At 39.7% G+C, this 23,526-nt stretch overlaps 1 protein-coding gene across 1 annotated transcript in view; it reads right to left on the bottom strand.

The window, feature by feature from the left end:
• Window positions 1–23,526, bottom strand: part of SPAG17 (sperm associated antigen 17) — a gene marked incomplete at both ends in the record, with an annotated part of 220,105 nt that overhangs the window by 5,225 nt on the left and 191,354 nt on the right. The window contains 4 exons of the mRNA XM_079698181.1: window positions 498–558; window positions 2,533–2,717; window positions 10,915–11,051; window positions 18,896–19,027. Of these exons, the coding sequence (XP_079554307.1) occupies window positions 498–558; window positions 2,533–2,717; window positions 10,915–11,051; window positions 18,896–19,027 (515 nt within the window). The remainder of the gene's footprint in view (window positions 1–497; window positions 559–2,532; window positions 2,718–10,914; window positions 11,052–18,895; window positions 19,028–23,526) is intronic.

Below are 23,526 nucleotides of genomic sequence, written 5' to 3' on the forward strand. Positions count from 1 at the left end.
TAATATGTTATTAAATGATATTCTGACAAATACCAAGAGAACAAACCAGATTTACATAAAATGTAAACAATGAAATATTTCAAGTTTTTCAAGTGATTTTTCACTTTGCAGAAGGATTTGTCACAGGATATCTTTAGGTAATCAGTTTACCAAGTGCATGTTAAATCATATTTAATGTTTTAAAAGGTATTTTCAGACAACTGTATAGAACTGCAGTATTGGGACAAGTGAAGTGAACTTCAGAAATGGTTCCATAGCTGGAAGTTTAACTCTATTTACACACAGATCTGCTCATGGTTGTTACATGAAGTAAGTGACATCAAGCCAGATGTTGAACCAATACCAGGAACCTTTTGTTTATGATACTAGAAAAAGTAGACTTAAACATGGTTTAAACTGAAACAGGTAGAACAACTTAAAAATCACTTGACTGGAAACATATACATATCTGTACACACACACATGGACACACACAACAGATAGCACATAGGACTTACAGGCCCAGGTTTGTAAGTCACTTTCAGTCCTGTGCTGGGTGGGGGCTGCTTCACCCTAAACCTACCAGGAAAAAAGATGGGAATAAATTGATGCCATAATGAAAATCATGAGCACAAATGAACTGGGAAGTAATAAAACCAGGAAGGTGTTAATATTCCCTACACAGGAGCAAGGGGTCCAGACTAGTAGAAAAACAACCTAATATCCAGTTGGAAAAAGAATCTGGGGCCTGTTTCACAACTGACTTTCCAACAGTTTTCATCGGCGTCAAACTGACTCCAACCTGAGTTTCAACCCTTTGTTATCGGATGCTGATGAGCAGCTCGGGTCTGGGCAGAAGGTGGCGAAGGTTTGGCTGGCGCGTGCACTGCAGTGTAGCCGCCAGCGTGAACACACATACTGACTGCCAGGTCATTAAGCTGAAGAATAAAGGCTCCTTTGGAAAGAAGCAGAGCATGGGAGCCAGTCTTTCTCTGCCATGGTATGGGATTTGCAAGTTTGGGGAGAAGAGAAACAGAAAAGGCTCAGAAAATGTTGGTGAACTTGAAAAGCCCGGTGCTCACACGTGGTGCCTATTGATCTCTTCCCCTTCCTGTGGTTTGTGGGTTCTGCCTGAAGGTTAAAGACCTGGAGTAAATTAAAATGCCAAGGGAAGCCTACCTCCATCTACCCCACTCCCTCTACCAGCCACTTTGCTGTCTGCCCTGTGGTGGCTGAGTTGAACAAGCTGAGGATTGAAATCTATAAAACTAAAATTCTGTACTGGACACACAGGGTCTGCATGGGTGGTTTTAATTCGTTTGAGGTTGACTCTCCATTTCTCCCCACCCACTTTGTGGCAACAACCTAAATAAACAACAATGTCCAATCTGGCGGCTTGGGTCCCTCATCAGGTTGTTTGTGAGGAAGTAAATGTGATTCCTGAAGTTGAGGATTCACCTCAATTAAAATGGGACGGTGATCTTTTCAATCAGATGCTCCTGTAGCTTTGCTCCATCTGACTTCCAATCCTGAATTTAGAATCACAAACATTCTCAAACTTGCTACTGATCCTGAGAATAACTCCGCACTTGAAATAAACACGTATCCCATTTTTATGGGGGAAAAAACTCGACATAATCCTGAAGCTTTATTCAAAATAGTATAGAGGAGATTTTGTGATTGGGAGTTGTCTTGGCATAGATACATGGTATATTGACCCAGTGGGAAGGACTGATCTCCCACAAGAAGCAGTGACCACAGCTGTGTTGATAAAGCAAGGTGCTCCAATGAGCTGGTACTCAGGAGATCTGAGATCTACCCTTGCTGTAGCCTACAAGACCTTAAAACAAGTTACTCAGTTTGTTCCTTTATATAATAGTCTCTAAGGTTCTACACACTCTAAAATTGTATTGGTTTTGATCTGAAAATGAAGGGCTAAGGTGACTTCCTTGTCACTTAATGCCAGATACAGTATATTTTCTATTCGGAGTACAGGCTGTGAGTTAAGGTACTTGTTTATAATTCCAAGTCATATCACCAGAGTCAAAATGACCCTGATGATTAAGGGTTAATTTTTTTTCCTTTCTTCCTCAACTATGCAGAATTAATGTAATTAAAATCATGTTTAGATCACAAAGTGCCAACCAATGTTAGCTGGTATTATAGTTGGTGGTAGATTTGAGAAATAGACTTTCAAGTTTTGTGCATTAGTTATTGTTTTGTGTATTAGTTATTGTAACACTTGTACAACTTCCCTTTCATTTTTTGCTAGTACAGATCAGGTCTTGAGGTGCTTCTAACCAAAGTATGGATAAAAATTAATGGAAAGGCAAAGAAACACCTACTCTATATTTGAGGCTTGGTAAGTACTAACTTGTTGAATAATGAATGAATGGATGAATTAGTGAGTAAATGAATGAATGATGTTAAGATTCAAGAGTTCGGGTGTAATTACAATTCAGTTCAATAAACATTCACTGATGTAGGCAACCAAAGAAAAGTCACAGAGTAGGGGAAGGTGCTCTGAGCATACACTTGGAAACTTGGCCTCACCTGCAGAAGTCCACTCCAACATTCTTGAGCTTTACAGTGGTTGCATAGGTGTGTCCTTCTTCGAGCACTCCAAACGTCACTGAGGGCGGGAGAAGATGGAATCCAAAGGGGGATGAATTTACATTATTAATGGCAGCAGATGCAACAGAGAATGTTTTCACCCTTCCTCCAACAGAATCTTGCACCTTGCACTGAGAAAAAAAGCAATTAAGCATAATAAAATGGTTCTATTCTGCATTCCCAAGATAATAAAAAGACTCTGACCTCACACATCCCCAGACTAGACCATGCAGCAAAGCATGCAAGAAGCTTACCCTGCCCTCCAGCCAGCCTACAGCCACTGCACAAGGCAAGGCCTTGAAGCCAACCAAGCCAAAGCCAGCTTTACCCCAGCATGCCCACAGTAGTAGGCCCTACCATAACAGAAAGGCACCTGCAGCCCACATAAGGGCACCCCTTGACTACACAGCTCTGGTGACCAGAGGGGAGCATGCTGCTGGGCCCATGGGACATCTCCTACATGAGGCTACTTCTCCAAGATTGGGCAATGTAACCATCATTAGAAATAAACACAGAGAATTGGGAAAAATGAGGAGACAGAAGAATATGTTCCAAACAAAGGAACAACACATAACCTCAGAAAAAGAACTAAACAAAGTGGAGGTAAGCAATCCAGCCAATAAAGAGTCAAGATAATGATCATAAAGATGCTCACTAAACTCAGGAGAAAAATGAATGAATATGGTGAAAATTTCAACAAAAAGTTAGAAAAATGAAAAACCAAACAGAGCTGAAGAATACAATAACTGAAATAAAAACTGCACTAGAGGGGCTTCCCTGGTTGCGCAGTGGTTGAGAGTCTGCCTGCTAATGCAGGGGACACGGGTTCGAGCCCTGGTCTGGGAGGATCCCACATGCCGCAGAGCGGCTAGGCCCGTGAGCCACAACTGCTGAGCCTGCGCGTCTGGAGCCTGTGCTCTGCAACAAGAGAGGCCGCGATAGTGAGAGGCCTGCGCACCGCAATGAAGAGTGGCCCCCGCTTGCCGCAACTAGAGAGAGCCCTCGCGCAGAAACGAAGACCCAACACAGCAAAAATAAATAATTAATTTAAAAAAAACTGCACTAGAAGGAATCAACAGTAGATTAGATGATACAGAGGAATTGATCAGCAATGGATCAGCGGAATGGATCAGACAGTAGTAAAAAATCACCTAAGTTGAACAGAAAAAAGAAAAAACAATTTAAAAAATGAAGACAGTTTAAGAGACCTCTGGGACAATATCAAGCATACTAACATTTACAAATAGGGGACCCAGATGGAGAGAGAAAGGGGCAGAGAACTTACTTAAAGAAATAATAGCTGGAAACTTCCCTAACCTGGGAAAGAAAACAGACATTCAGGTCCAGGAAGCACAGAGAGTCCCAAACAGGATTAACTCAAAAAGGTCCATACCATGACACATTAAATGAAATTAAAATGGCAATTAAAATGGAAAAAATAAAAGATAAAGAGAGAATCTTAAAGAAGCAAGAGAAGAGCAACTAGTTATGTACAAGGGAATACCATAAAACCGTCAGCTGACTTTTCAGCAGAAATTGTGCAGACTAGAAGGGAGTGGTGTGATATATTCAAAGTGATGAAAGGGAAAAACATACAACCAAGAATATTCTACCTGTTAAGGTTACCATTCATGTTTGAAAGAGAGATAAACAGTTTTACAGACAAGCAAAAGCTCAGAGAGTTCAGTGCCACTAAACTGGCTTGACAAGAAATGCTAAAGGGACTTCTCTCTAAGCAGAAAAGAAAAGGCCACAATAAACATACAAAAATTATGCAAGGAAGAATTTCATTGGTAAAGGCAAACATACAGTAAAGGTAGTAGATCAACCACTTATAAAGCCAGCAGGACAGAAGGTCAATGGACAAATGCATAAAATTATATATATATCCACAATGAAGTTAAGTGATACTCAAAACAAAAAGATGTAAAATATGACATCAAAAACATTAAATGTGTGTGGGGGGAAGATGAAGAGTTGTTAGAATTTATTCAAACTTAGGAGATTATCAACTTAAAATAATCACATATATGATTATATGTTGTTATATATGAACCTCATGATAGCCACAAACCAAAAACCTGTAATAGATACACACACACAAAAGAGAAAGGAATGCAAACATAACACTAAAGATAGTAATCAAATCACAAGGGAAGAGTCTAAAAGAAGAAGGAACAAAAAAGGACTACAAAAGCAACATGAAAACAACAAAAGTTCTATAAGTACATACCTATCAATAATTACTTTAATGTAAATGGTCTAAATGATCCAATCAAAAGACAGAGAGTGGCTTAATGGATAAAAATCAAGACCCATATATATGATGCTTACAAGAGACTCACTTCATATCTAAAGACACACACAGAAAGTGTAACTGAAAACAAAAAGAAAGCCCAGGTAGCAATACTTATATCAGAAAAAGTAGATATTAAAACAAAGACTGTAACAAGAGACACAGAAGGACATTATATAATGATGAAGGGATCAATCCAACAAGAAGATATAACAATTGTAAATACATATGAACACAACATAGAAGCACCTAAATACATAAACAAATATTAACAGACATAAAGGGAGAAATTCACAGTTACAAAATAATATATAATAATAGTAGGCAACTTTAATACCCCACTTACATCAACGGACAGATCATCCAGACAGAAAATAAATAAGGAAACACTGGCCTATATGCAAGTTATAGTGGATGGACTTAATAGATACATACAGAACATTTTATCCCTGAACAGTAGAATACACATTCTTTTCAAGTGTACATGGAACATTCTCCAGGATAGATCACATAATAGGCCACAAAACAAGTCTTAATGAAATTGAGAAGACTGAAATCATATCAAGCATCTTTTCCAACCACAACACTACGAGATTAGAAATCAACTACCATGAAAAAACTGCAGAAAACACAAACATGTAGAGGTTAAACAACATGCTACTAAACAACCAATGGATCACTGCAGAAATCAAACAGGAAAAAATACCTAAAGACAGATAACAACCACACAATGATCCAAACCTATGGGACACAGCAAAAGCCGTTCTAAGAGGGAAGTTTATAGCAATACAAGCTTAACTCAGGAAATAAGAAAAATCCCAAATAAACAACCTAACCTTACATCTAAAGGAACTAGAAAGAGAAGAATAAACAAAACCCAAAGTTAGGAGAAGGAAAGAAATAATAAAGATGAGAATGGAAATAAGTGAAATATAGACCAAAAAACCAATACAAAGACCAATGAAACTAAGAGCTAGTTCTTTGAAAAGATAAACAAAACAAGCCTTTAGCCAGACTCATCAAGAAAAGAGAGAGCACCCAAACAAATAAAATCAGAAATGAAAGAAAAGTTACAACCAACACCACAGAAATAAAAAGGACCATGAGAGATTACTACAAACAATTATATGCCAATAAAATGGACAACCTAGAAGAAATGGATAAATTTCTAGAAACATAATCTCCTAAGACTGAATTAAGAAGAAATAAAAAATATGAACAGATTGATTACCAGTAATGAAACTTAATCAGTAATTTAAAAAATCCCAACAGAAGTCCAGGAACAGATGGCTTCACAGGTGAATTCTACCATGCATTTAAAGAAGAGGTAGCACCTATCATTCTCAAACTATTCCAAAAAATTAAAGAGAAAGGAATGCTTCTGAACTCATTCTATGAGGCTGGCATAAATCTGATGCCAAAACCAGAAAAAGATACCACAAAAAGAAAATTATATATCAATATCACTGATAAACATAGATACAAAAATCTTCAATAAAGTATTGGGAAACCATATTCAGAAATACATTAAAACACTCAAACATCATGATCAAGTGGTATATCAAATTATATGATCATCTCAAAAGATGCAAAAAAGCTTTTGGCAAAATTCAACATCTACGTTTATGATAAAAACTCTTAACAGAGTGAGTATAGAGGGAACATGCCTCAACATAATAAAGGCCATATATAACAAGCACACAGTTAACATCATACTCAATGATAAAAAGCTGAAAGCATTTCCTCTAAGATCAGGAACAAGAAAAGGATGCCCACTCTTGCCACTTTGATTCAACATAGTACTGGAAGTTTTAGCCACGGCAATCAGACAAGAAAACAAAATAAAAGGACTCCAAATTGGAATGGAAGCAGTTAAACTGTCACTATTTGCAGAAGAAATGATACTATATATAAAGAATCCTAAAGATGTTACCAAAAAACTATTAGAACTTGGTAATAATCCATATCTTAATAATAATTTGAGTTACATGACTATATGCATTTATCAAAACTCAACAAATACATGCTTAAAATTTGTTCATTTTATTGTATGTATGTATATTATAGATCAAAGGAAAAATATAAACAAATATTGAACTCTACTTAGTGATATGTATGTTAGAATATTTAGGGATAAATGTAGTAATCTCTGCAATTTACTTTGAAGTGCACCCAAAACAAGATGGATTAATGGATAGATATAAGGATAGATATGTGATAAAGCAAGTATAATAAAATGTTACTGGTAGAATCCAGAAAAAAATCACACTATTAGGACTGATAACTTAATTCAGTGAACTTGAATGTTATAAAATTAATATACAGATATCTGTATCTGTTGCATTTTTATACACTAATAATGAACTATCAGAAAGAGAAATTAAATAAACAATCCCATTTACAATTGTGACAAAAAGAATAAAATACCTAGGAATAAATGTAAACAAAGAGGTAAAAGACTTGTAGTCTGAAAACTTTGACACTGATGAAAGAAATTGAAGATGACACAAATAAATGGAAAGATATACTGTACTCATGGATTGAAAGAATATTGTTAAAATGACCATACTATCCAATACAATCTATAGATTTGATGCAATCCCAATCAAAATACCAAAGGCAATTTTCACAGAACCAGATCAAATATAACTAGATGATTTAATTCTAAAATTTGTATGAAACACAAAAGCAATTTTGAGAAAGAACAGAGATGGAGGTATCATGCTCTCTGAATTCAAACTATACTACAGAGCTATGGTAATCAAAACAGTATGGTACTGGCATAAAAAGAGACACATAGATCAATGGAACAGAATAGAGAGCTCAGAAATGAACCCATGCTTTTATGGTTAGTCAATCTATGACAAAGGAGGCAAGAATTACAATGGGGAAAAGATAGCCTTTTCAATAAATGGTGTTGGGAAAACAGGAAAGCTCCACACAAAATAATCAAACTGGACTACTTTCTCACACCATATACAAAAATACTCAAAATGTATTCAATACTTAAATGTAAGACCCGAAACCATAAAACTAGAATAAAACATAAGCAGTACGCTCTTTGCCATCAATCTTAGTAACTTTTTTTGGATCTGTTTCCTCACACAAGGGAAACAAAAGCAAAAATAAACAAATGAGACTACATCAAGTTAAAAAACTTTTTGCACCATGAAGGAAACTATCAACAAAATGAAAACGCAGACTACTGAATGGGAAAAGATATTTGCAAACAATATATCTGATAAGGGGTTAATAACCAAAATATACAAAAAAACTCAAACAGCTTAACATCAAAAAACCAAACAACCCAATTAAAAAATGGTCAGAGGACCTGAGTAAGATTTTTATCAAAGACATAAAGATGGCCAACAGACAACATGAACAGATGCTTAGCATAAAAACATACAAAAAACTCAAACAACTCAACATCAAAAAGCCAAACAACCCAATTAAAACCTGGCCAGAGGACCTCAATAGACTTTTTTCAAAGAAGACATACAGATGGCCAACAGACACGTGAAAAGATGCTCAGCAGTAACTAATCAGCAGGTAAATGCCAATCAAAACCACAGTGAGGGGCTTCCCTGGTGGTGCAGTGGTTGAGAGTCCGCCTGCTGATGCAGGTGACACGGGTTCGTGCCCCGGTCCAGGAGAATCCCACATGCCGCAGAGCGGCTGGGTCCATGAGCCATGGCCACTGAGCCTGCGCATCCGGAGCCTGTGCTCCACAATGGGAGAGACCACAACAGTGAGAGGCCCGCATACCGCAAAAAACAAAAACAAAAACAAAAAACCCACAGTGAGATACTGCCTCACGCCTGTCAGAATGGCTATCACTGAAAAGACAACAAATAACAAGTGTTGGCGAGGATGTGGAGAAAAGGGAACCCTCATGCACTGTTGATGGGATTGTAAACTGCTGTAGCCATTATGGAAAACAGTATGAAAGGTCCTCAAAAAATTAACAGAAACTACCATATGATCCAGCAATTTCACTTCTGGGTATTTACCTGAAGAAAACAAATATACTAATTAGAAAGAATATATCCACACCAATATTCATTGCAGAATTGTTTACAATAACCGAGGTATGGAAGCAACATGTATGTCTAAATGTCCATTGATAGATGAACGGATAAAGAGGATGTGATATATGTGTGTGTGTGTGTGTGTGTGTGTGTGTGTATGTGTATACAGACTATTACTCAGCCATAAAAAAAGAAATCTTGTCATTTGCAACAACATGGATGGATCTAGAGGGAATTATACTAAGTGAAATAATTTTATAAAAAGGCAATACTGTGTGATCTCACTTATATGTGGAGTCTACAAAACAAAACAATCAAAACAAAATGAAAACAGACTCATAGATACGAGGACAAATGGGTGGTTGCCAGAAGGGAGGGGATTAGGGGGGACGAAATAGGTGAAGGGGATTAAGGGGTACAAACATCCAGTTATAGAATAAATAAGGCACAGGGATGTAATATAAGGAATATGGTCAGTAATATGGTACTAACTTTGTATGGGACAGAAGGTTACTAGACTTATGGCGGTGATCATTTCATAATGTATGCAAATATCAAATCTCTATGTAGTACACCTGAAACTAACATAATATTGTATGTCAACTATGTTTCAATTTTAAGAAAAGGCTCTGTCACCAGAAAAAAATAACTGCTTGGTTGGGAGAGGAAATGAACATTTATGGTCTATGTAATCATTACCACAGCACTATAAGGAAGTATTTTAGGCTCTGTTTTAAGGATAAAGAAGCTCAAGTTCAGAGAACTGAAAGACAGATAACTTGCTCAAGTGTTGCGTGGCAAAGTTTCAAACTCAAGTTTGCCTGATTCTAAAGTTTGTACTCTTTCTTCTGTGCCAGTGATGATCAAACTTTAGCTCCCATCAGAATCACCTGGAGGACTGGTTGAGACACCAACTGCTGACTCCACTACCAGAGTTTCTCCATTAGTAAGTCTGGGATGGGGTGGAGTAGAGAGTAGGTAGGTGGGGAGGGGAAGTGTCTACAAAGATAAAGAAAACCTGCTCTGGAGAGGAGCACAGTCTACTGAGGACTCCTTAAGACACAAACCCCTGACTCCAACCCCAGAGTTTCTCCATCAGTACATCTGGGATGGGGCTCATGAATTTGCATTTATAACAAGTTCTCAGGTGTTGCCAATGCTGCCAGTCAGGTAATCTTGCTTTGAGAACTATTGCCCTATGCTGTTATTTCCTGACCTCATCTGGTAGCCTGTTAAAACTGCAGAATCTCGGGCCCCACACCAGAGCCAATAAGTCAGAATCTATATTTTAACAAAGTCCCCAAATAACTCACATGCACATTAAAGTTTGAGAAGTACTTCTATCACATGTCACTTATATACATTGCAATACCTTCTCTGATGGTAATGAACAGTGTGCCATGAAATTTCTAAAGGATAACTACCAAAGCTTGATTGGTGGGCTTGAGGAAACCTTTACAACAGAACTGAGATGAAATCTTAATCTTAGAGGCTCTGAGGAAGGAGCTTGGTGCTTTTAAAGAACTAAGAGAAGTCCACAATGGGTGAAGTGTAGTGAGTTTGAGACAAGGTGAGGGTAGAGAAGCAAATGGAGCCATGCCTTGGAGTCATGCTAGGTCATCTGGATTTTATCCTAAAAGTCATGAGAAGAGTGCCCAATGATCCCCTCAGCCAACAGTGTGCTGGTAAACTGGCTCTCAGAAAAGAGCCTTTATTAGTAGCATTTGCCAATTTCTATGGCATAAGAACTCCCAGCATGGCTGAATGCAAGCTAGTGATGGTTTAACAGCTAGCTCATAAAGTTTCTCTCATGAGTGTATATAAGCTGGCTCCAGCAAAGCACTGCCCTGGTTTATCTCTGTGTGACCTGAAGGGATTCATGTTGAGATGGTTCTTATATTAAATAGTAGTACACAGTGGCTGAAAATCAATAGCCTCAACCAGGAATACATAAAATGTTAACTGGCTCTGGGAAATTTCTTCCCATGTCTGTTTTACCTGTTTGAGAGGTTGAGACTTGGTCTTGGAACTCAGCAAATAGTGAGGTAGCCTCACTTTCTCTTTTCTTGCTTGTCCTGCCACATCCTGCAGCAGTGACTGGGTTGGGATTTTCAGAGGCACACATGATTCTGGTTCTGTTAGAGAGAACATTGAAATTACACCACGTGGACGTTGCTTCCAAAGACATTCAAGATCATACCAGAGCATAGAAGAACATAGAACCAACTTGGGAAATTTTCTTCTTTCCTTCTTAAAGAGCTTATTTACAGGAATGAAGACTTTTTATTAATTCTAGTGTTCTATCTTTGCATTTTACAAAGAGATTTTACCTAAAATCAGTCTTCACAACAATCCTATGAGATGGGCAGGGCAGATGCTATTAGCATCACCTTGTTTTCAATAAGTGAGAAAAATCAGATGCTAAGAAATAGAGTGACTTGTCTGTAAATCAACAAGGTACAGTTCAATAAAATGTTGACTCTCAAAGATTTCTTAAAACTAATGAGGAAAAAAGTCTTAAGAGTTTCTTTGTTTCAACTAGTAAATTTATAGTTCGAAAAAGTGGTGTAGTAATCATAGATAAATTAAGCCAAGGAATCAAATCCCCAGATCACTTAATTTGGTGAAGGAGGGAGCAAAAGTAGATAATCTACACAGCTGCAATTTTATGTATTTCTCCAAATATCCAGGAGGGTTAATAAGAACTGTGTTTTAGATCAGCATATTTAAACATCCTTTCTTGAATTTAAGTCATCAGGAGAGGAAAGGGAAGGGAACCAATATTTGAGTGTCCACTGTCTGCAAGCACCACATGCATGTTTTTACATATAGCATCTCACTTAGTTCTCATAAAGTCCTCTGAGCTGAAGGTAATGGTAACTGTAATCTTTGTATGCTGAGCATTCTCCCCATTGCCCACCTCCACACCCACTCCTAGCACACATACTTCTAGTGCCACAACATCCCTGGTCCCACCCATCAGGATGGTACACAACCCATGCAAAGCCAACACAGGCCCTTCACCTGGATATTTCCTGAAGCTGACCAGGATGATCCCATCTTGTCCATTGGGTTATGGGTCTGGAAGAATCAGAACCTTGGACCTCTCTGATCATGTCCCTGCCACATGGACATAGCCTGTTCTTTGTAGGAGAGGATAAAACCAAACAGGGCAGCAGTTCCTAATTTTTTGGCACCAGGGACCAGTTTTGTGAAAGACAATTTTTCCATGGACAGCGGTGGCGGGGGTGGGGGGATGGTCAGGCAGTAATGTGAGCGAGGGGGAGCGGCAGATGAAGCTTCACTCGCTTGCCCGCCACTCACCTCCTGATGTGCGGCCCGGTTCCTAACAGAGGGTTGGGGACCCCTGAAACAGGGACAAGTAAGGATGTGACAACACAGAGGTGGGGAGGATGCCCAGAGAGACAGACAATCAGATGCAAACGCTGCCCTGAAAAGCTTGAGTGCCTGCATCCAGTCATCCTTGGGCTAGCACCATAGCCACTTTTCTGTGGTTTGCTTTTGAGCATCAATAACCACCACCCCACCCACTGGCTTTTTTGTTGTTGTTCAATGGGTTTGAGTTTCAGTTCTCAAATTGAAGAATCCTGACTAATATAACAGTAGTATCTTTTTTCTACAGATGAGGAAACTGAAGTTAAAAAAACTTGTCCTGGAAACTGAAAAGTGGCAAGGTGGGACATATACCCAGGTGTGTCAGATTCCACAAGGATCACACTCCTGATAGTGTAAGATAATAGAAAATGTATATTCATCTCTGCCCCTGGTTCCTGGCATGGCACTCCTAAATCCCTTGTGATTTCCTAAGTGATAAGAGGGTTAGGAGTATCTTTAAATATTTGGTCTTTGACCCTGATTCCTGACACAGAGCTCCTAAATCCCTTGGAAATTCCTGGGTGATAGGTGTGTCTTTTGACCTGAATGAAGTGACTCTTGGTGGGCTCCTGGATAGCTTCAGGATGGGGGCTGGTCATCAGGAAAACCAAGCCATGATTAGAAGCTTGGAACTTTCAGTGCCCCCCCCCCCCATCTTCTGGGAAGGAGAGGGGACATGGAGATGGAGTTAATCATGCCTACATGATGAAGTCTCCACAAAAGTCCCTACAGCACAGAGTTCGGAGAGCTTCCGAGTTGGTAAGCTCATCCACAGGCTGGGAGGGTGGTGCACCACAACACCACAGGGACAGAAGCTACCATGCTAAACCCTTCCAGACCTTGCTCTGTGTACCTCTTCCTCTGGCTATTCATCTCTGCCATTTATCATGTCACCTATTATATAATAATATATGAGTTCTGTGAACTGTTCTAGTAAATTATGGAACCATAATAGGAGGTCATCGGAACCACAATTTATAGCTGATTGGTCAGAAGCACAAGTGACAACCTGTACCTGTGGCTGGCATCTGAAGTGGGTGGTGGGCAGCCTTGTGAGACTGAGCCCTTAACCTGTAGTGTCTGTGCTAACTCTGGTTAGTGTCAGAATTGAATTGTAGGACACTCAGCTGGTGTTGCAGAATTGCTTGGTGTGAGAAAAAAACATGCATATTTGGTCACAGAAGTGTTCCATATGAGTAGTGAGTTTTTCCTAGACAACTACCCAGTGTGTCCCAAATTCACCTGTGCTTCATAATCCCCTGGGCTGACTCTGGTAAAATAGAGATTCCCTACCCATGCACCAGATAAGCTGTATTTCAGACGAGAACAGAATCAGAATCTCTGGGGATGGAGCTCAGTGATCAGTGTTCTAATGTATTTATTCTCTTTGGTCACTACTACTGCCTACATAGGCAACCATTCTAATGGCTTGATGTGTCTTTTTGTTTGTATTCTTAGCATATGCATATCACTGTCTTATATGAATGCATTTTACCAGTCTAATGGGTATCAAATAATCTCTCATACTATTATTATTAATAGTAAATACTGATATGGAGTTTCTCATGTGCCAGGCACTGCTGTAAGCATTTTACATATACTAACTAATTTAATCCTCACAACCCTATAATGTATATACCATTATACCCCCTTTACAGAAGAGGAAACAGGAATATATAGAGGGGTTAAAGAGCATGCCCACTGTAACATAGTTATTATATGAGGAGTCAGGTAGAGCCTTACATAAGTTATTATATAAGTCATATTATATATATGTCATTATATAATTATATATTATATAATTCATAAGCTATTATATAAGGAGTCAGGTAGAGCCTTAGCTGTGCTGTATACCATATTGCTTCCCATAATAGACGGATTATTATCCACTGAAGCCTACCAAGGGCTTCCCTAGGGATGGGGGGTGGAGGAGGGAGTACTTGAGGGGCTTGGAACAGCAGCTGGTCACCAGTTGATACAGAAGTATTTTAATACTTAACAACTGGGGGACTTCCCTGGTGGTCCAGTGGTAAAGAATCCGCCTTACAATGCAGGGGAAGTGGGTTCAATACCTGGTCAGGGAACTAACATCCCGCATGCCATGGGGCAACTAAGCCTGCCCGCCTCAACTACTGAGCTCGCGAGCCTCAACTAGAGAGCCCATGCTCTCTGGAACCTGCGTGCCACAACTACAGAGCCCACGTGCCCTGGAGTCTCCACACCACAACCAGAGAGAGGAAACCCACACGCCACAACTAGAGAGAAGCCCGGGCACCACAACGAAGAGCTCATGTGCTACAAGGAAAGATCGTGTGTGCTGCAACTAAGACCCAATGCAGCCATAAATAAATAAATAAATAAATAAATAAATAAATAAACTTTAAACAACTGGGATGGTCCAACTAGTGGAATCATCTGAAATTACGGCTGAATCCGACACAACTGAAGAACAAGTAATGGTTCCCTGTTTCTATGCTGAGGTCGACTGTGGTATTTATGCACAATAATGTTTTGGTTTTGGTTTTTTGCCTCCTCTCAGAGCATAGCTTTATTTACTTCATCTCTGAGCACGGCTTCCCTGTAGATGGAGCGTATTTCTCTGCCCTGTTGACTCTGAGCTCAGCCTTAGGACTTGCTCTGACCCATAAATGTACGTGGAAGCGGCTGCGCCAGTTCTGAGCAAAGGCTGAGAGCGGCAGCCCGCAATCCATCTCTCTTGATCCTCCTGATTCACCTCTCCTGAGCTCTGACCCTGTGTCCTGAGGACAGCCAGCCACAGAGGGTGGGGCTCCTTCAGCACGGGAGCGGAATACACCTGAGCTCTGCCTGCGGCCGCGGTTGTGCTTAAAAAAAAGCTTAACAACTGCCTCCGGCGGAGAAAACCCGACCTGGTTGGTACACTTTGCAAGTGTGTGGCATTTGCTGATTTCTCACGGTGGCTGACTCACACTCTCAACGTGGTGTCATTGAATGTGGGGCTGGGAAGAGACAGATATCAGGGGCCTGGTGCCGATTCCAGCACGTGCTGCCTGCAGACTGCACAGTCAGTTCACAGCCCCCAAAACTGGTTGCTTAGCCACTGTAGGATTTATGCAGTGTTATCATAGTGAATGCTGACAAGTTCAGTTTTATTTCACCAAATCCAAACCTCCTCTGACTCTCTTTTATTTCCCAAACATTTCTTATACTATTACCAAATAAGAATACTCTGATCTACTTACAATGGCTTCCAGTTCATTTCTACTCAGGCTTTTGAACACATTCTTTTTTTTTTTTTTGTATAAAATACTCTTTTCTCTTCCCTACATCTGGAGTGTAGTGTGGTAAACTATAGAGAATTCAGAGTCAAAAACTCATTTTCTGGCCCTGGTGCAGTCCCAAATTTGCTGTATGATTTTAGATGTTGCTTGAATTTCTCTAGGTTTCAGTTTCCTCAAGCGAAATGAGGGTTGTCTTAGGTGATCCAATCTTAAACTTTAAAATCTATGCAATTGTATTTATTCTTTAAGACCACCTCTCCCACAAAGTTTTCCTCACTGCTTGTGTTAATCTCTTCCTACTCTGAACTTCTTTAAACTTTATTGTTTATATCAAAATTTAATTTACCACTTATAGTGGAATCACATTATTGTCTCTTATTAGCTCAAGTATTTCAGTGTGTAGGGGTGCCGTAGGTGTCCCTCTTGTTTCAAAACAATTTTTTTCCTCCTTCAAACACTCCCATTCCTTTGAATCTCATGCCATCGTACTGTTTTACCTACGACATCTCCAAGTAGTTGTCATTTACTGACCTTCTCAATCATTCCCTTGATTCATTGCAGATCTTGACACCTTGGATGGTCTTCCACTTCATGGCTTTTGGTGACATCCCCTGGATGACCCATCCAATACCCTATCTGCTCTGATTTTTCCATCGCCCTGTTTCTTCATCTTTTCCTCTTCTCCATCTCAGAAACTCCCATGGTCATATCTTTGCCCTTGGCAACACCAATAATCTTACCACTTTGCAAATCTCTGTTTCAAGCTACCCTCTCTAGATCACTACTTCCTATTCTTCTAGCTTATTACTCTATCATATCTGTCGAGCAATTATTTGACCTTCTTGAGACCTCTAATCAATGGACACTGTCACTTTAAACAATCAGTCACCCTTTCTTGTTTTGCTTTCCTGTTTCTCTGGAATGGATTTTATATTCTTATCATTATATCCACTCCTTTGCCATCACACTCACTCATCTCCCCAATACCATGTATCTGTATTCTTTCTCCTCTCTCCTGTCACTGTGGATGAGGTGACCCTACTCACATCCGAGGTCAAATTTGCCACTCAGGGTCTGCCCCAAATGTCATGTTCTCTCACCTTCTTTAACACTTTGCTATCCTGCCATCAGGCTCCCTTCTCCTGCATCATAAGTTCTCTCTTCCTACAGAATTATCATCATTTGCAAATCAACATGCTCTAGTATGTCTGATTTTAGAAAAACCTCTCACTTGGTCACACATCTCCCTCCAGCTGCAGTCCCACTACTTTATTCTTTTCCGCAAAACTCTTGGTTACATCTATGTATTCCTGCTGCTGCTGATTCCTCTTTAGCCATTCTATACATAAGTGGCTTCAGTTGGCTTTGGTCTCCCCCGTGCCCTGGAACTGCTCTTGTCTAGATCACCAGTGATCACTATTGCCCAATTCCATGGTTATTCTTTATCTTACTCGACTTTTGAGGAGCATTTAGTATACTCGGAACACTCAGTCATTTTCACATTCCTATTTTTCATCTACCTTGCTGGGTTTTTCTTCTTAGCTGCCTTAACTGGCTCCTCCTCTGCCTGATTTTTACATTCTAGAGTTTGCCTTAGGTTGGTTCTCAAAGCATGGCCCTGTATCAGCAACATCAGCACCATCTGGAAACCTGTTACAACTACCAATTCTCAGCCTCACAACTGGTCACATTAGTTAACTTAGAAATCACCCTTGATTCCTCTTATTTCTCACCCTCATGTCCAATCGATGAGCAAGCCCTGTTGTCTCTACCTCCAGGATATATTTCCAATTAATTTGCTTCTCACCATCTCCACCTCGAGCTCCTTAGTCCAGGTCTCTGTTCACACTCACACGTATCTTCTGTTGCTTCCTCCCTGCTTCCACCTTCCCCACTTCTCCCTTCCCTCACCACGAGCTATTGCCCACACATCTACCCGAGGGATCTTTTTCAAATATAAATTAGTCAGGTAACGACCCTGCTGCTCAAAACCTTCCAGTGGTGTTTGACTACAACTCCACTTAGAATAAAACTCCAAGTTCCCTATGCAGCATCACAGGATCTCACTGCTGTCCCTCTCTCTGACCTCATCTTCTACTTGTTCTGATGCCCATTTTCTTCCAGCTCCATGTCTTATTTTCTGTTTCTTCTCTCCTCAGGGCCTTCATATTTGCTGTTCCCACTACTTGGAATATTCCTTCCCCCCAGTCTTTGAATGGCTGCCTCCTTCTTGTCCTTCTTGTCTCAGCTCAAATGTCCCTTCAAGAGGGGCCTTCAAACCCCCTAATGGAGTGCTGTCTCTCTCCCTGAGACACTCTCCATACATTATACTGTTACATTATGTGACACCATTTGTTATAATCTGAATTTGATGTGTTTACTTATTTATTGTCTAGGTTTGCCCATAGCATGTTCAGCTGCATATGCCTTTGGCTTCTTGATTGCTGTATTTCCATGCCTAGAACAACACCTGGCATTGAGTAAATCACCCCCTAAATGAATAAACCTTATAAGAGAGAGAAGATTAAATCAGGAAGGCAAAAGGCTTGTACAAGGTAAATCCCTAATTCACCCATAAATGTGGCAAGATGCTCCCTCTATAAGAGGTAACTAAGACCCCTCAGCAGATTCCCAGCTCACTTTCAATATTGAACATGCCCACAGGAATCAAGGGGTGCAAATGTATCTACACAATTTAGATTACTCTGTTTTTTTTTCTTTCTTTCTCTTTTTACCACCCATATTTAGTTGAATTAACTGCTGTGAAATCAGTGTAATGTGACTCCATGGAAACTAGATATTATTCTGTAGTATTCCACACTTCAGTTTCTGCTACCCCAATAAGTCGATGTGCTGTGCAAGACAGAGACTACATCTTACGTTTCTCTTCTAGCACCTGCGGAACAAGGAAGTAATAGGTAAATCTAAGTCCTACTACCAAATCACTGGCTGCTCAAACAAAGCTACCAGGTTCCTGAGTTTCAGTAAATCACACAAGCTCTTAGAACCATGAGGGATAAAATAAAATAATAAATGAATCAAAATAAAATAAAATGAAGAAATAAAATAACAAATCTTAAAAAAAATTTTGTTATCTCTTTCCTTCAATGTGGGACTTGTAGTCATTCTCAAAATATTTTTTGAGACACTTTGATGTGCTAAGAAGCCTTACAAAGTCCCATAGGTTCAGGATCCATGACCTTCTAGAATTTTTTCTGTAACCACCAACCATGCCCTCAGCCCCCAGGGCCATCTCCCATACTCCAGAAAGACATAATGTTCAGTGCTGAGAAACAATGAGATAAAGCAAATGACTGCCATACCTTTGATAGATACTGTTAAATTTTCAGTTCGTTTCTGGCTAGCAGACTCCTTGGTATTCACAAAGTTCTCCGATTTTGGAAGACTAAGCGTATCTGAGGATTCCTGTTCTGAAACTTTGTTTTTCTGGGAATCTTAAAAAGAAACCCAGAACAAATATTTTAAAGTGATATTCTGGACAATGATACAATGACTACTAATGTTTGTATTACAATGAACAAGGGGCCTTTCCCCCAACTGTCTTTAGAAAGACTAAATGGAAGAAAGCCATTAAGAGGCTGGGATTATCATTATATGACAAATGTTTGCCATTAACAAACAGGACAGTATCTATAAGACTCAAACTCCCAAGGAGCTAGCTGTTTCTTTCCGGGCCTTATGACCACATAGTAGTTGTTACCTTGTTGGCTTATGAAACAGGGACCAGGTAATTTGACCTACTTTTACTTGGCAAGAGTAACTAAAAGGTGATGTTTTTTAGAAAGTTTCCACTCTTAAATCCATTTATTACTATGAACATGTAGCTCTTTATTAAAATGCACTCTAAGAAATCAGTGCAAAATGAAACAAATTTTAAATAAATATATCAAGGACTGGGGATGCAAACACATTTCAACTTGTGTGTACGCCAACCCTGGTTAAATGGTGGTGGCTGCCTGGAGGACTGTGTTGAAGAAACTGTGGCCTTGCCCCCTTTCAAGGGGAGAGTAGGTTTGATTGGTTAGTGTCGTCTGCCCAGGGTGCAGGTGGCAGCACAAGCACCATCAGACTTCATCCCTGATTTAGCCCCATCACATCTACAAGTCATTGTTCCAGCCTTAATCTTTGCTTTGCAAACTCTGTGGTAATTGGCTGTGCTCATTCCAGGCAGCTGAATTTGTGGTATTGTACAGTAGAAAATCCCTCTATCTGGGCATTTTAACCACCCAGTTTATTAAAGAGAAGCACTAAATTTCATTTCATCCCTAAATTCTTCAACATGCATCTCCTGAAATGAAGACATTCCCCTCCATGTCCACAATACCATCACCAAACCCAAAAACACTTACAGTAATCCAGCAATGCCCTCTCATATACAGTCCCTAAATCAAACTCATGTAATTCATCCAAGTATTTTCGATAGCTGTTTTTTTCTCAATCCAGCATCCAAAATGTATGTATCACAAGTAGTTTTTATACCTCTTTTGTCTCTTTTATTATAGAACAATCACCTCATGTTTAAAAATTTTTTTAATGACATTTACTTTTTTTTAACATCTTGATTGGAGTATAATTGCTTTACATTGTTGTGTTAGTTTCTGCTGTATAACAAATTGAATCAGCTATACGTATACATATATCCCCATAACCCCTCCCTCTTGTGACTCCCTCCCACCCTCCCTATCCCACCCCTCTAGATGGTCACAAAGCATTGAGTTGATAGCCCTGTGGTATGCAGCTGCTTCCCACTAGCTATCTATTTTACATTTGGGAGTGTATATATGCCAATGGTACTCTCTTACTTTGTACTCTGTCCCAGCTTATACTTCCCCCTGCCCGTGGGTACATCTCTGGGCTTTCTATCCTGTTCCATTGATCTATATTTTTGTTTTTGTGCCAGTACCATGCTGTCTGGTTTACTGTAGCTTTGTAGTATAGTCTGAAGTCAGGGAGTCTGATTCCTCCAGCTCCGTTTTTCTTTCTCAAGATTGCATTGGCTATTCAGGGTCTTCTGTGTTGCCATACAAATTGTGAAATTTTTTGTTCTAGTTCTGTGAAAAATGCCATTGGTAGTTTGATAGGGATTGCACTGAATCTGTAGATTGCTTTGGGTAGTATAGTCATTTTCACAATGTTGATTCTTCCAATCCAAGAACATGGTATATCTCTCCATCTGTTTGTATCATCTTTAATTTCTTTCATCAGGGTCTTATAGTTTTCTGCATACAGGTCTTTTGTCTTCTTAGGTAGGTTTATTCCTAGGTATTTTATTCTTTTTGTTGCAATGGTAAATGGGAGTCTTTCCTTAATTTCTCTTTCAGATTTTCCATCATTAGTGTATAGGAATGCCAGAGATTTCTGTGCATTGATTTTGTATCCTGCTACTTAACCAAATTCATTGATTAGCTCTAGTAGTTTTCTGGTAGCGTCTTTAGGATTCTGTCATCTGCAAACAGTGACAGTTTTACTTCTTCTTTTCTGATTTGGATTCCTTTTATTTCTTTTTTTATCTCTGATTGCTGTGGCTAAAATTTCCAAAACTATGTTGAATAATGGTGGTGAGAGTGGGCAACATTTTCTTGTTCTTGATCTTAGAAGAAAGTGTATTCTGTTGGTTTTGGATGGAATGTCCTATAAATAACAAGTCCATCTGGTCTAATGTCTCATATAAAGCTTGTGTTTCCTTATTTATTTTCATTTTGGATGATCTGTCCATTGGTGAAAGTGGGGTGTTAAAAGTCCCCTACTATTATTATTATTATTATTATTATTATTATTATTATTATTATTATTATTTTTGCTGTACGCGGGCCTCTCATTGTTGTGGCCTCTCCTGTTGTGGAGCACAGGCTCCGGATGCACAGGCTCAGTGGCCATGGCTCATGGGCCCAGCCGCTCCGCGGCATGTGGGATCTTCCCGGACTGGGGCACGAACCCGTGTCCCCTGCATCGGCAGGCGGACTCTCAACCACTGCGCCACCAGGGAAGCCCATCCCCTACTATTATTGTGTTACTCTCGATTTCCCCTTTTATGGCTGTTAGCATTTGTCTTATGAATTAAGGTGCTCCTATGTTGGGTGCATAAATATTTATAATTGTTACATCTTCTCCTTGGATTGATCCCTTGATCATTGTATAGTTTCCTTCTTTGTCTCTTGTAATGGTCTTTATTTTAAAGTCTGTTTTGTCTGATATGAGAATTGTTACTTCAGCTTTCTTTTGATTTCCATTTGCATGGAATATCTTTTTCCAACCCCTCACTTTCAGTCTGTATGTGTCTCTAGGTCTGAAGCGGGTCTCTTGTAGACAGCATATAGATATGGGTCTTGTTTTTGTATCCATTCAGCCAGTCTATGTCTTTTGGTTGGAGCATTTTATCCATTTGCATTTGAGAAAATTATCGATATGTATGTTCCTATTACCATTTTCTTAATAGTTTGGGGTCTGTTATTGTAAGTCTTTTCCTTCTCTTGTGTTTCCTGCCTAGAGAAGTTCCTTTAGTGTCTGTTGTAAAGCTGGTTTGGTGGTGCTGAATTCTCTTAGCTTTTGCTTGTCTGTAAAGGTTTTAATTTCTCCATTGAATCTGAATGAGATCCTTGCTGGGTAGAGTAAACTTGGTCGTAGGTTTTTCCTTTTCATCACTTTAAGTAAGTCCTGCCACTCCTTTCTGGCTTGCAGAGTTTTTGCTGAAAGATCAGCTGTTAACCTTATGGTGATTCCCTTGTATGTTATTTGTTGCTTTTGCCTTGCTGCTTTTAATATTTTTTCTTTATATTTAATTTTTGATAGTTTGATTAACATGTGTCTTGGCGTGTTTCTCCTTGGACTTATCCTGTATGGGACTCTGTGCTTCCTGGACTTGACTGACTATTTCCTTTCCCATATGAGGGAAGTTTTCAACTATAATCTCTTCAGATATTTTCTCAGTCCCTTTCTTTTTCTTCTCTTCTTCTTCTGGGACCCCTATAATTCGAATGTTGGTGTGTTTAATGTTGTCCCAGAGGTCTCTGAGACTGTCCTCCATTCTTTTCATTCTTTTTTCTTTATTCTGCTCTGCAGTAGTTATTTCCACTATTCTATCTTCCAGGTCACTTATCTGTTCTTCTGCCTCACTTATTCTGCTATTGATTCCTTCTAGAGAATATTTAATTTCATTTATTGTGTTGTTAATCATTGTTTGCTCTTTAGTTCTTCTAGGTCCTTGTTAAACATTTCTTGTATCTTATCCATTCTGTTTCCAAGATTTTGGATCATCTTTACTATCATTATTCTGAATTCTTTTTCAGGTAGACTGCCTATTTCCTCTTCATTTGTTTGGTCTGGTGGGTTTTTACCTTTCTCCTTCATCTGCTGCATATTTCTGTCTTCTCATTTTGCTTTACTTACTGTGTTTGGGGTCTCCTTTTAGCAGGCTGAAGGTTCATATTTCCCGTTGTTTTTGGTGTCTGCCCCCACTGGGTAAGGTTGGTTCAGTGGGTTGTGTAGGCTTCCTGGTGGAGGGGACTGGTGCCTGTGTTCTGGTGGATGAGGCTGGATCTTGTCTTTCTGGTGGGCAGGACCGAGTTCTGTGGTGTGTTGTGGGGTGTCTGTGAACTTAGTATGATTTTAGGCAGCCTCTCTGCTAATGGGTGGGGTTGTGTTCCTGTCTTGCTAGTTGTTTGGCTTGGGGTGTCCAGCACTGGAGCTTGCTGGTCTTTGAGTGGAGCTGGGTCTTAGCATTGAGATGGAGATCTCTTAGAGCTCTCGCCAATTGATATTATGTGGGGCCAGGAGGTCTCTGGTGGTCCAGTGTCCTGAACTCGGCTCTCCCACCTCAGAGGCTCAGGCCTGACACCCCGCCAGAGCACCAAGACCCTGTCAGCCATAAGGAATTATCAAGATAGTGGTCACTGGCAAGTGAAACCACAAGAGGAGAGGCCCGTGCTGTGCCTGG

This window comes from Hyperoodon ampullatus (genome assembly GCF_949752795.1).
Source record: "Hyperoodon ampullatus genome assembly, chromosome: 2".
Lineage (NCBI taxonomy): Eukaryota > Metazoa > Chordata > Mammalia > Artiodactyla > Ziphiidae > Hyperoodon > Hyperoodon ampullatus.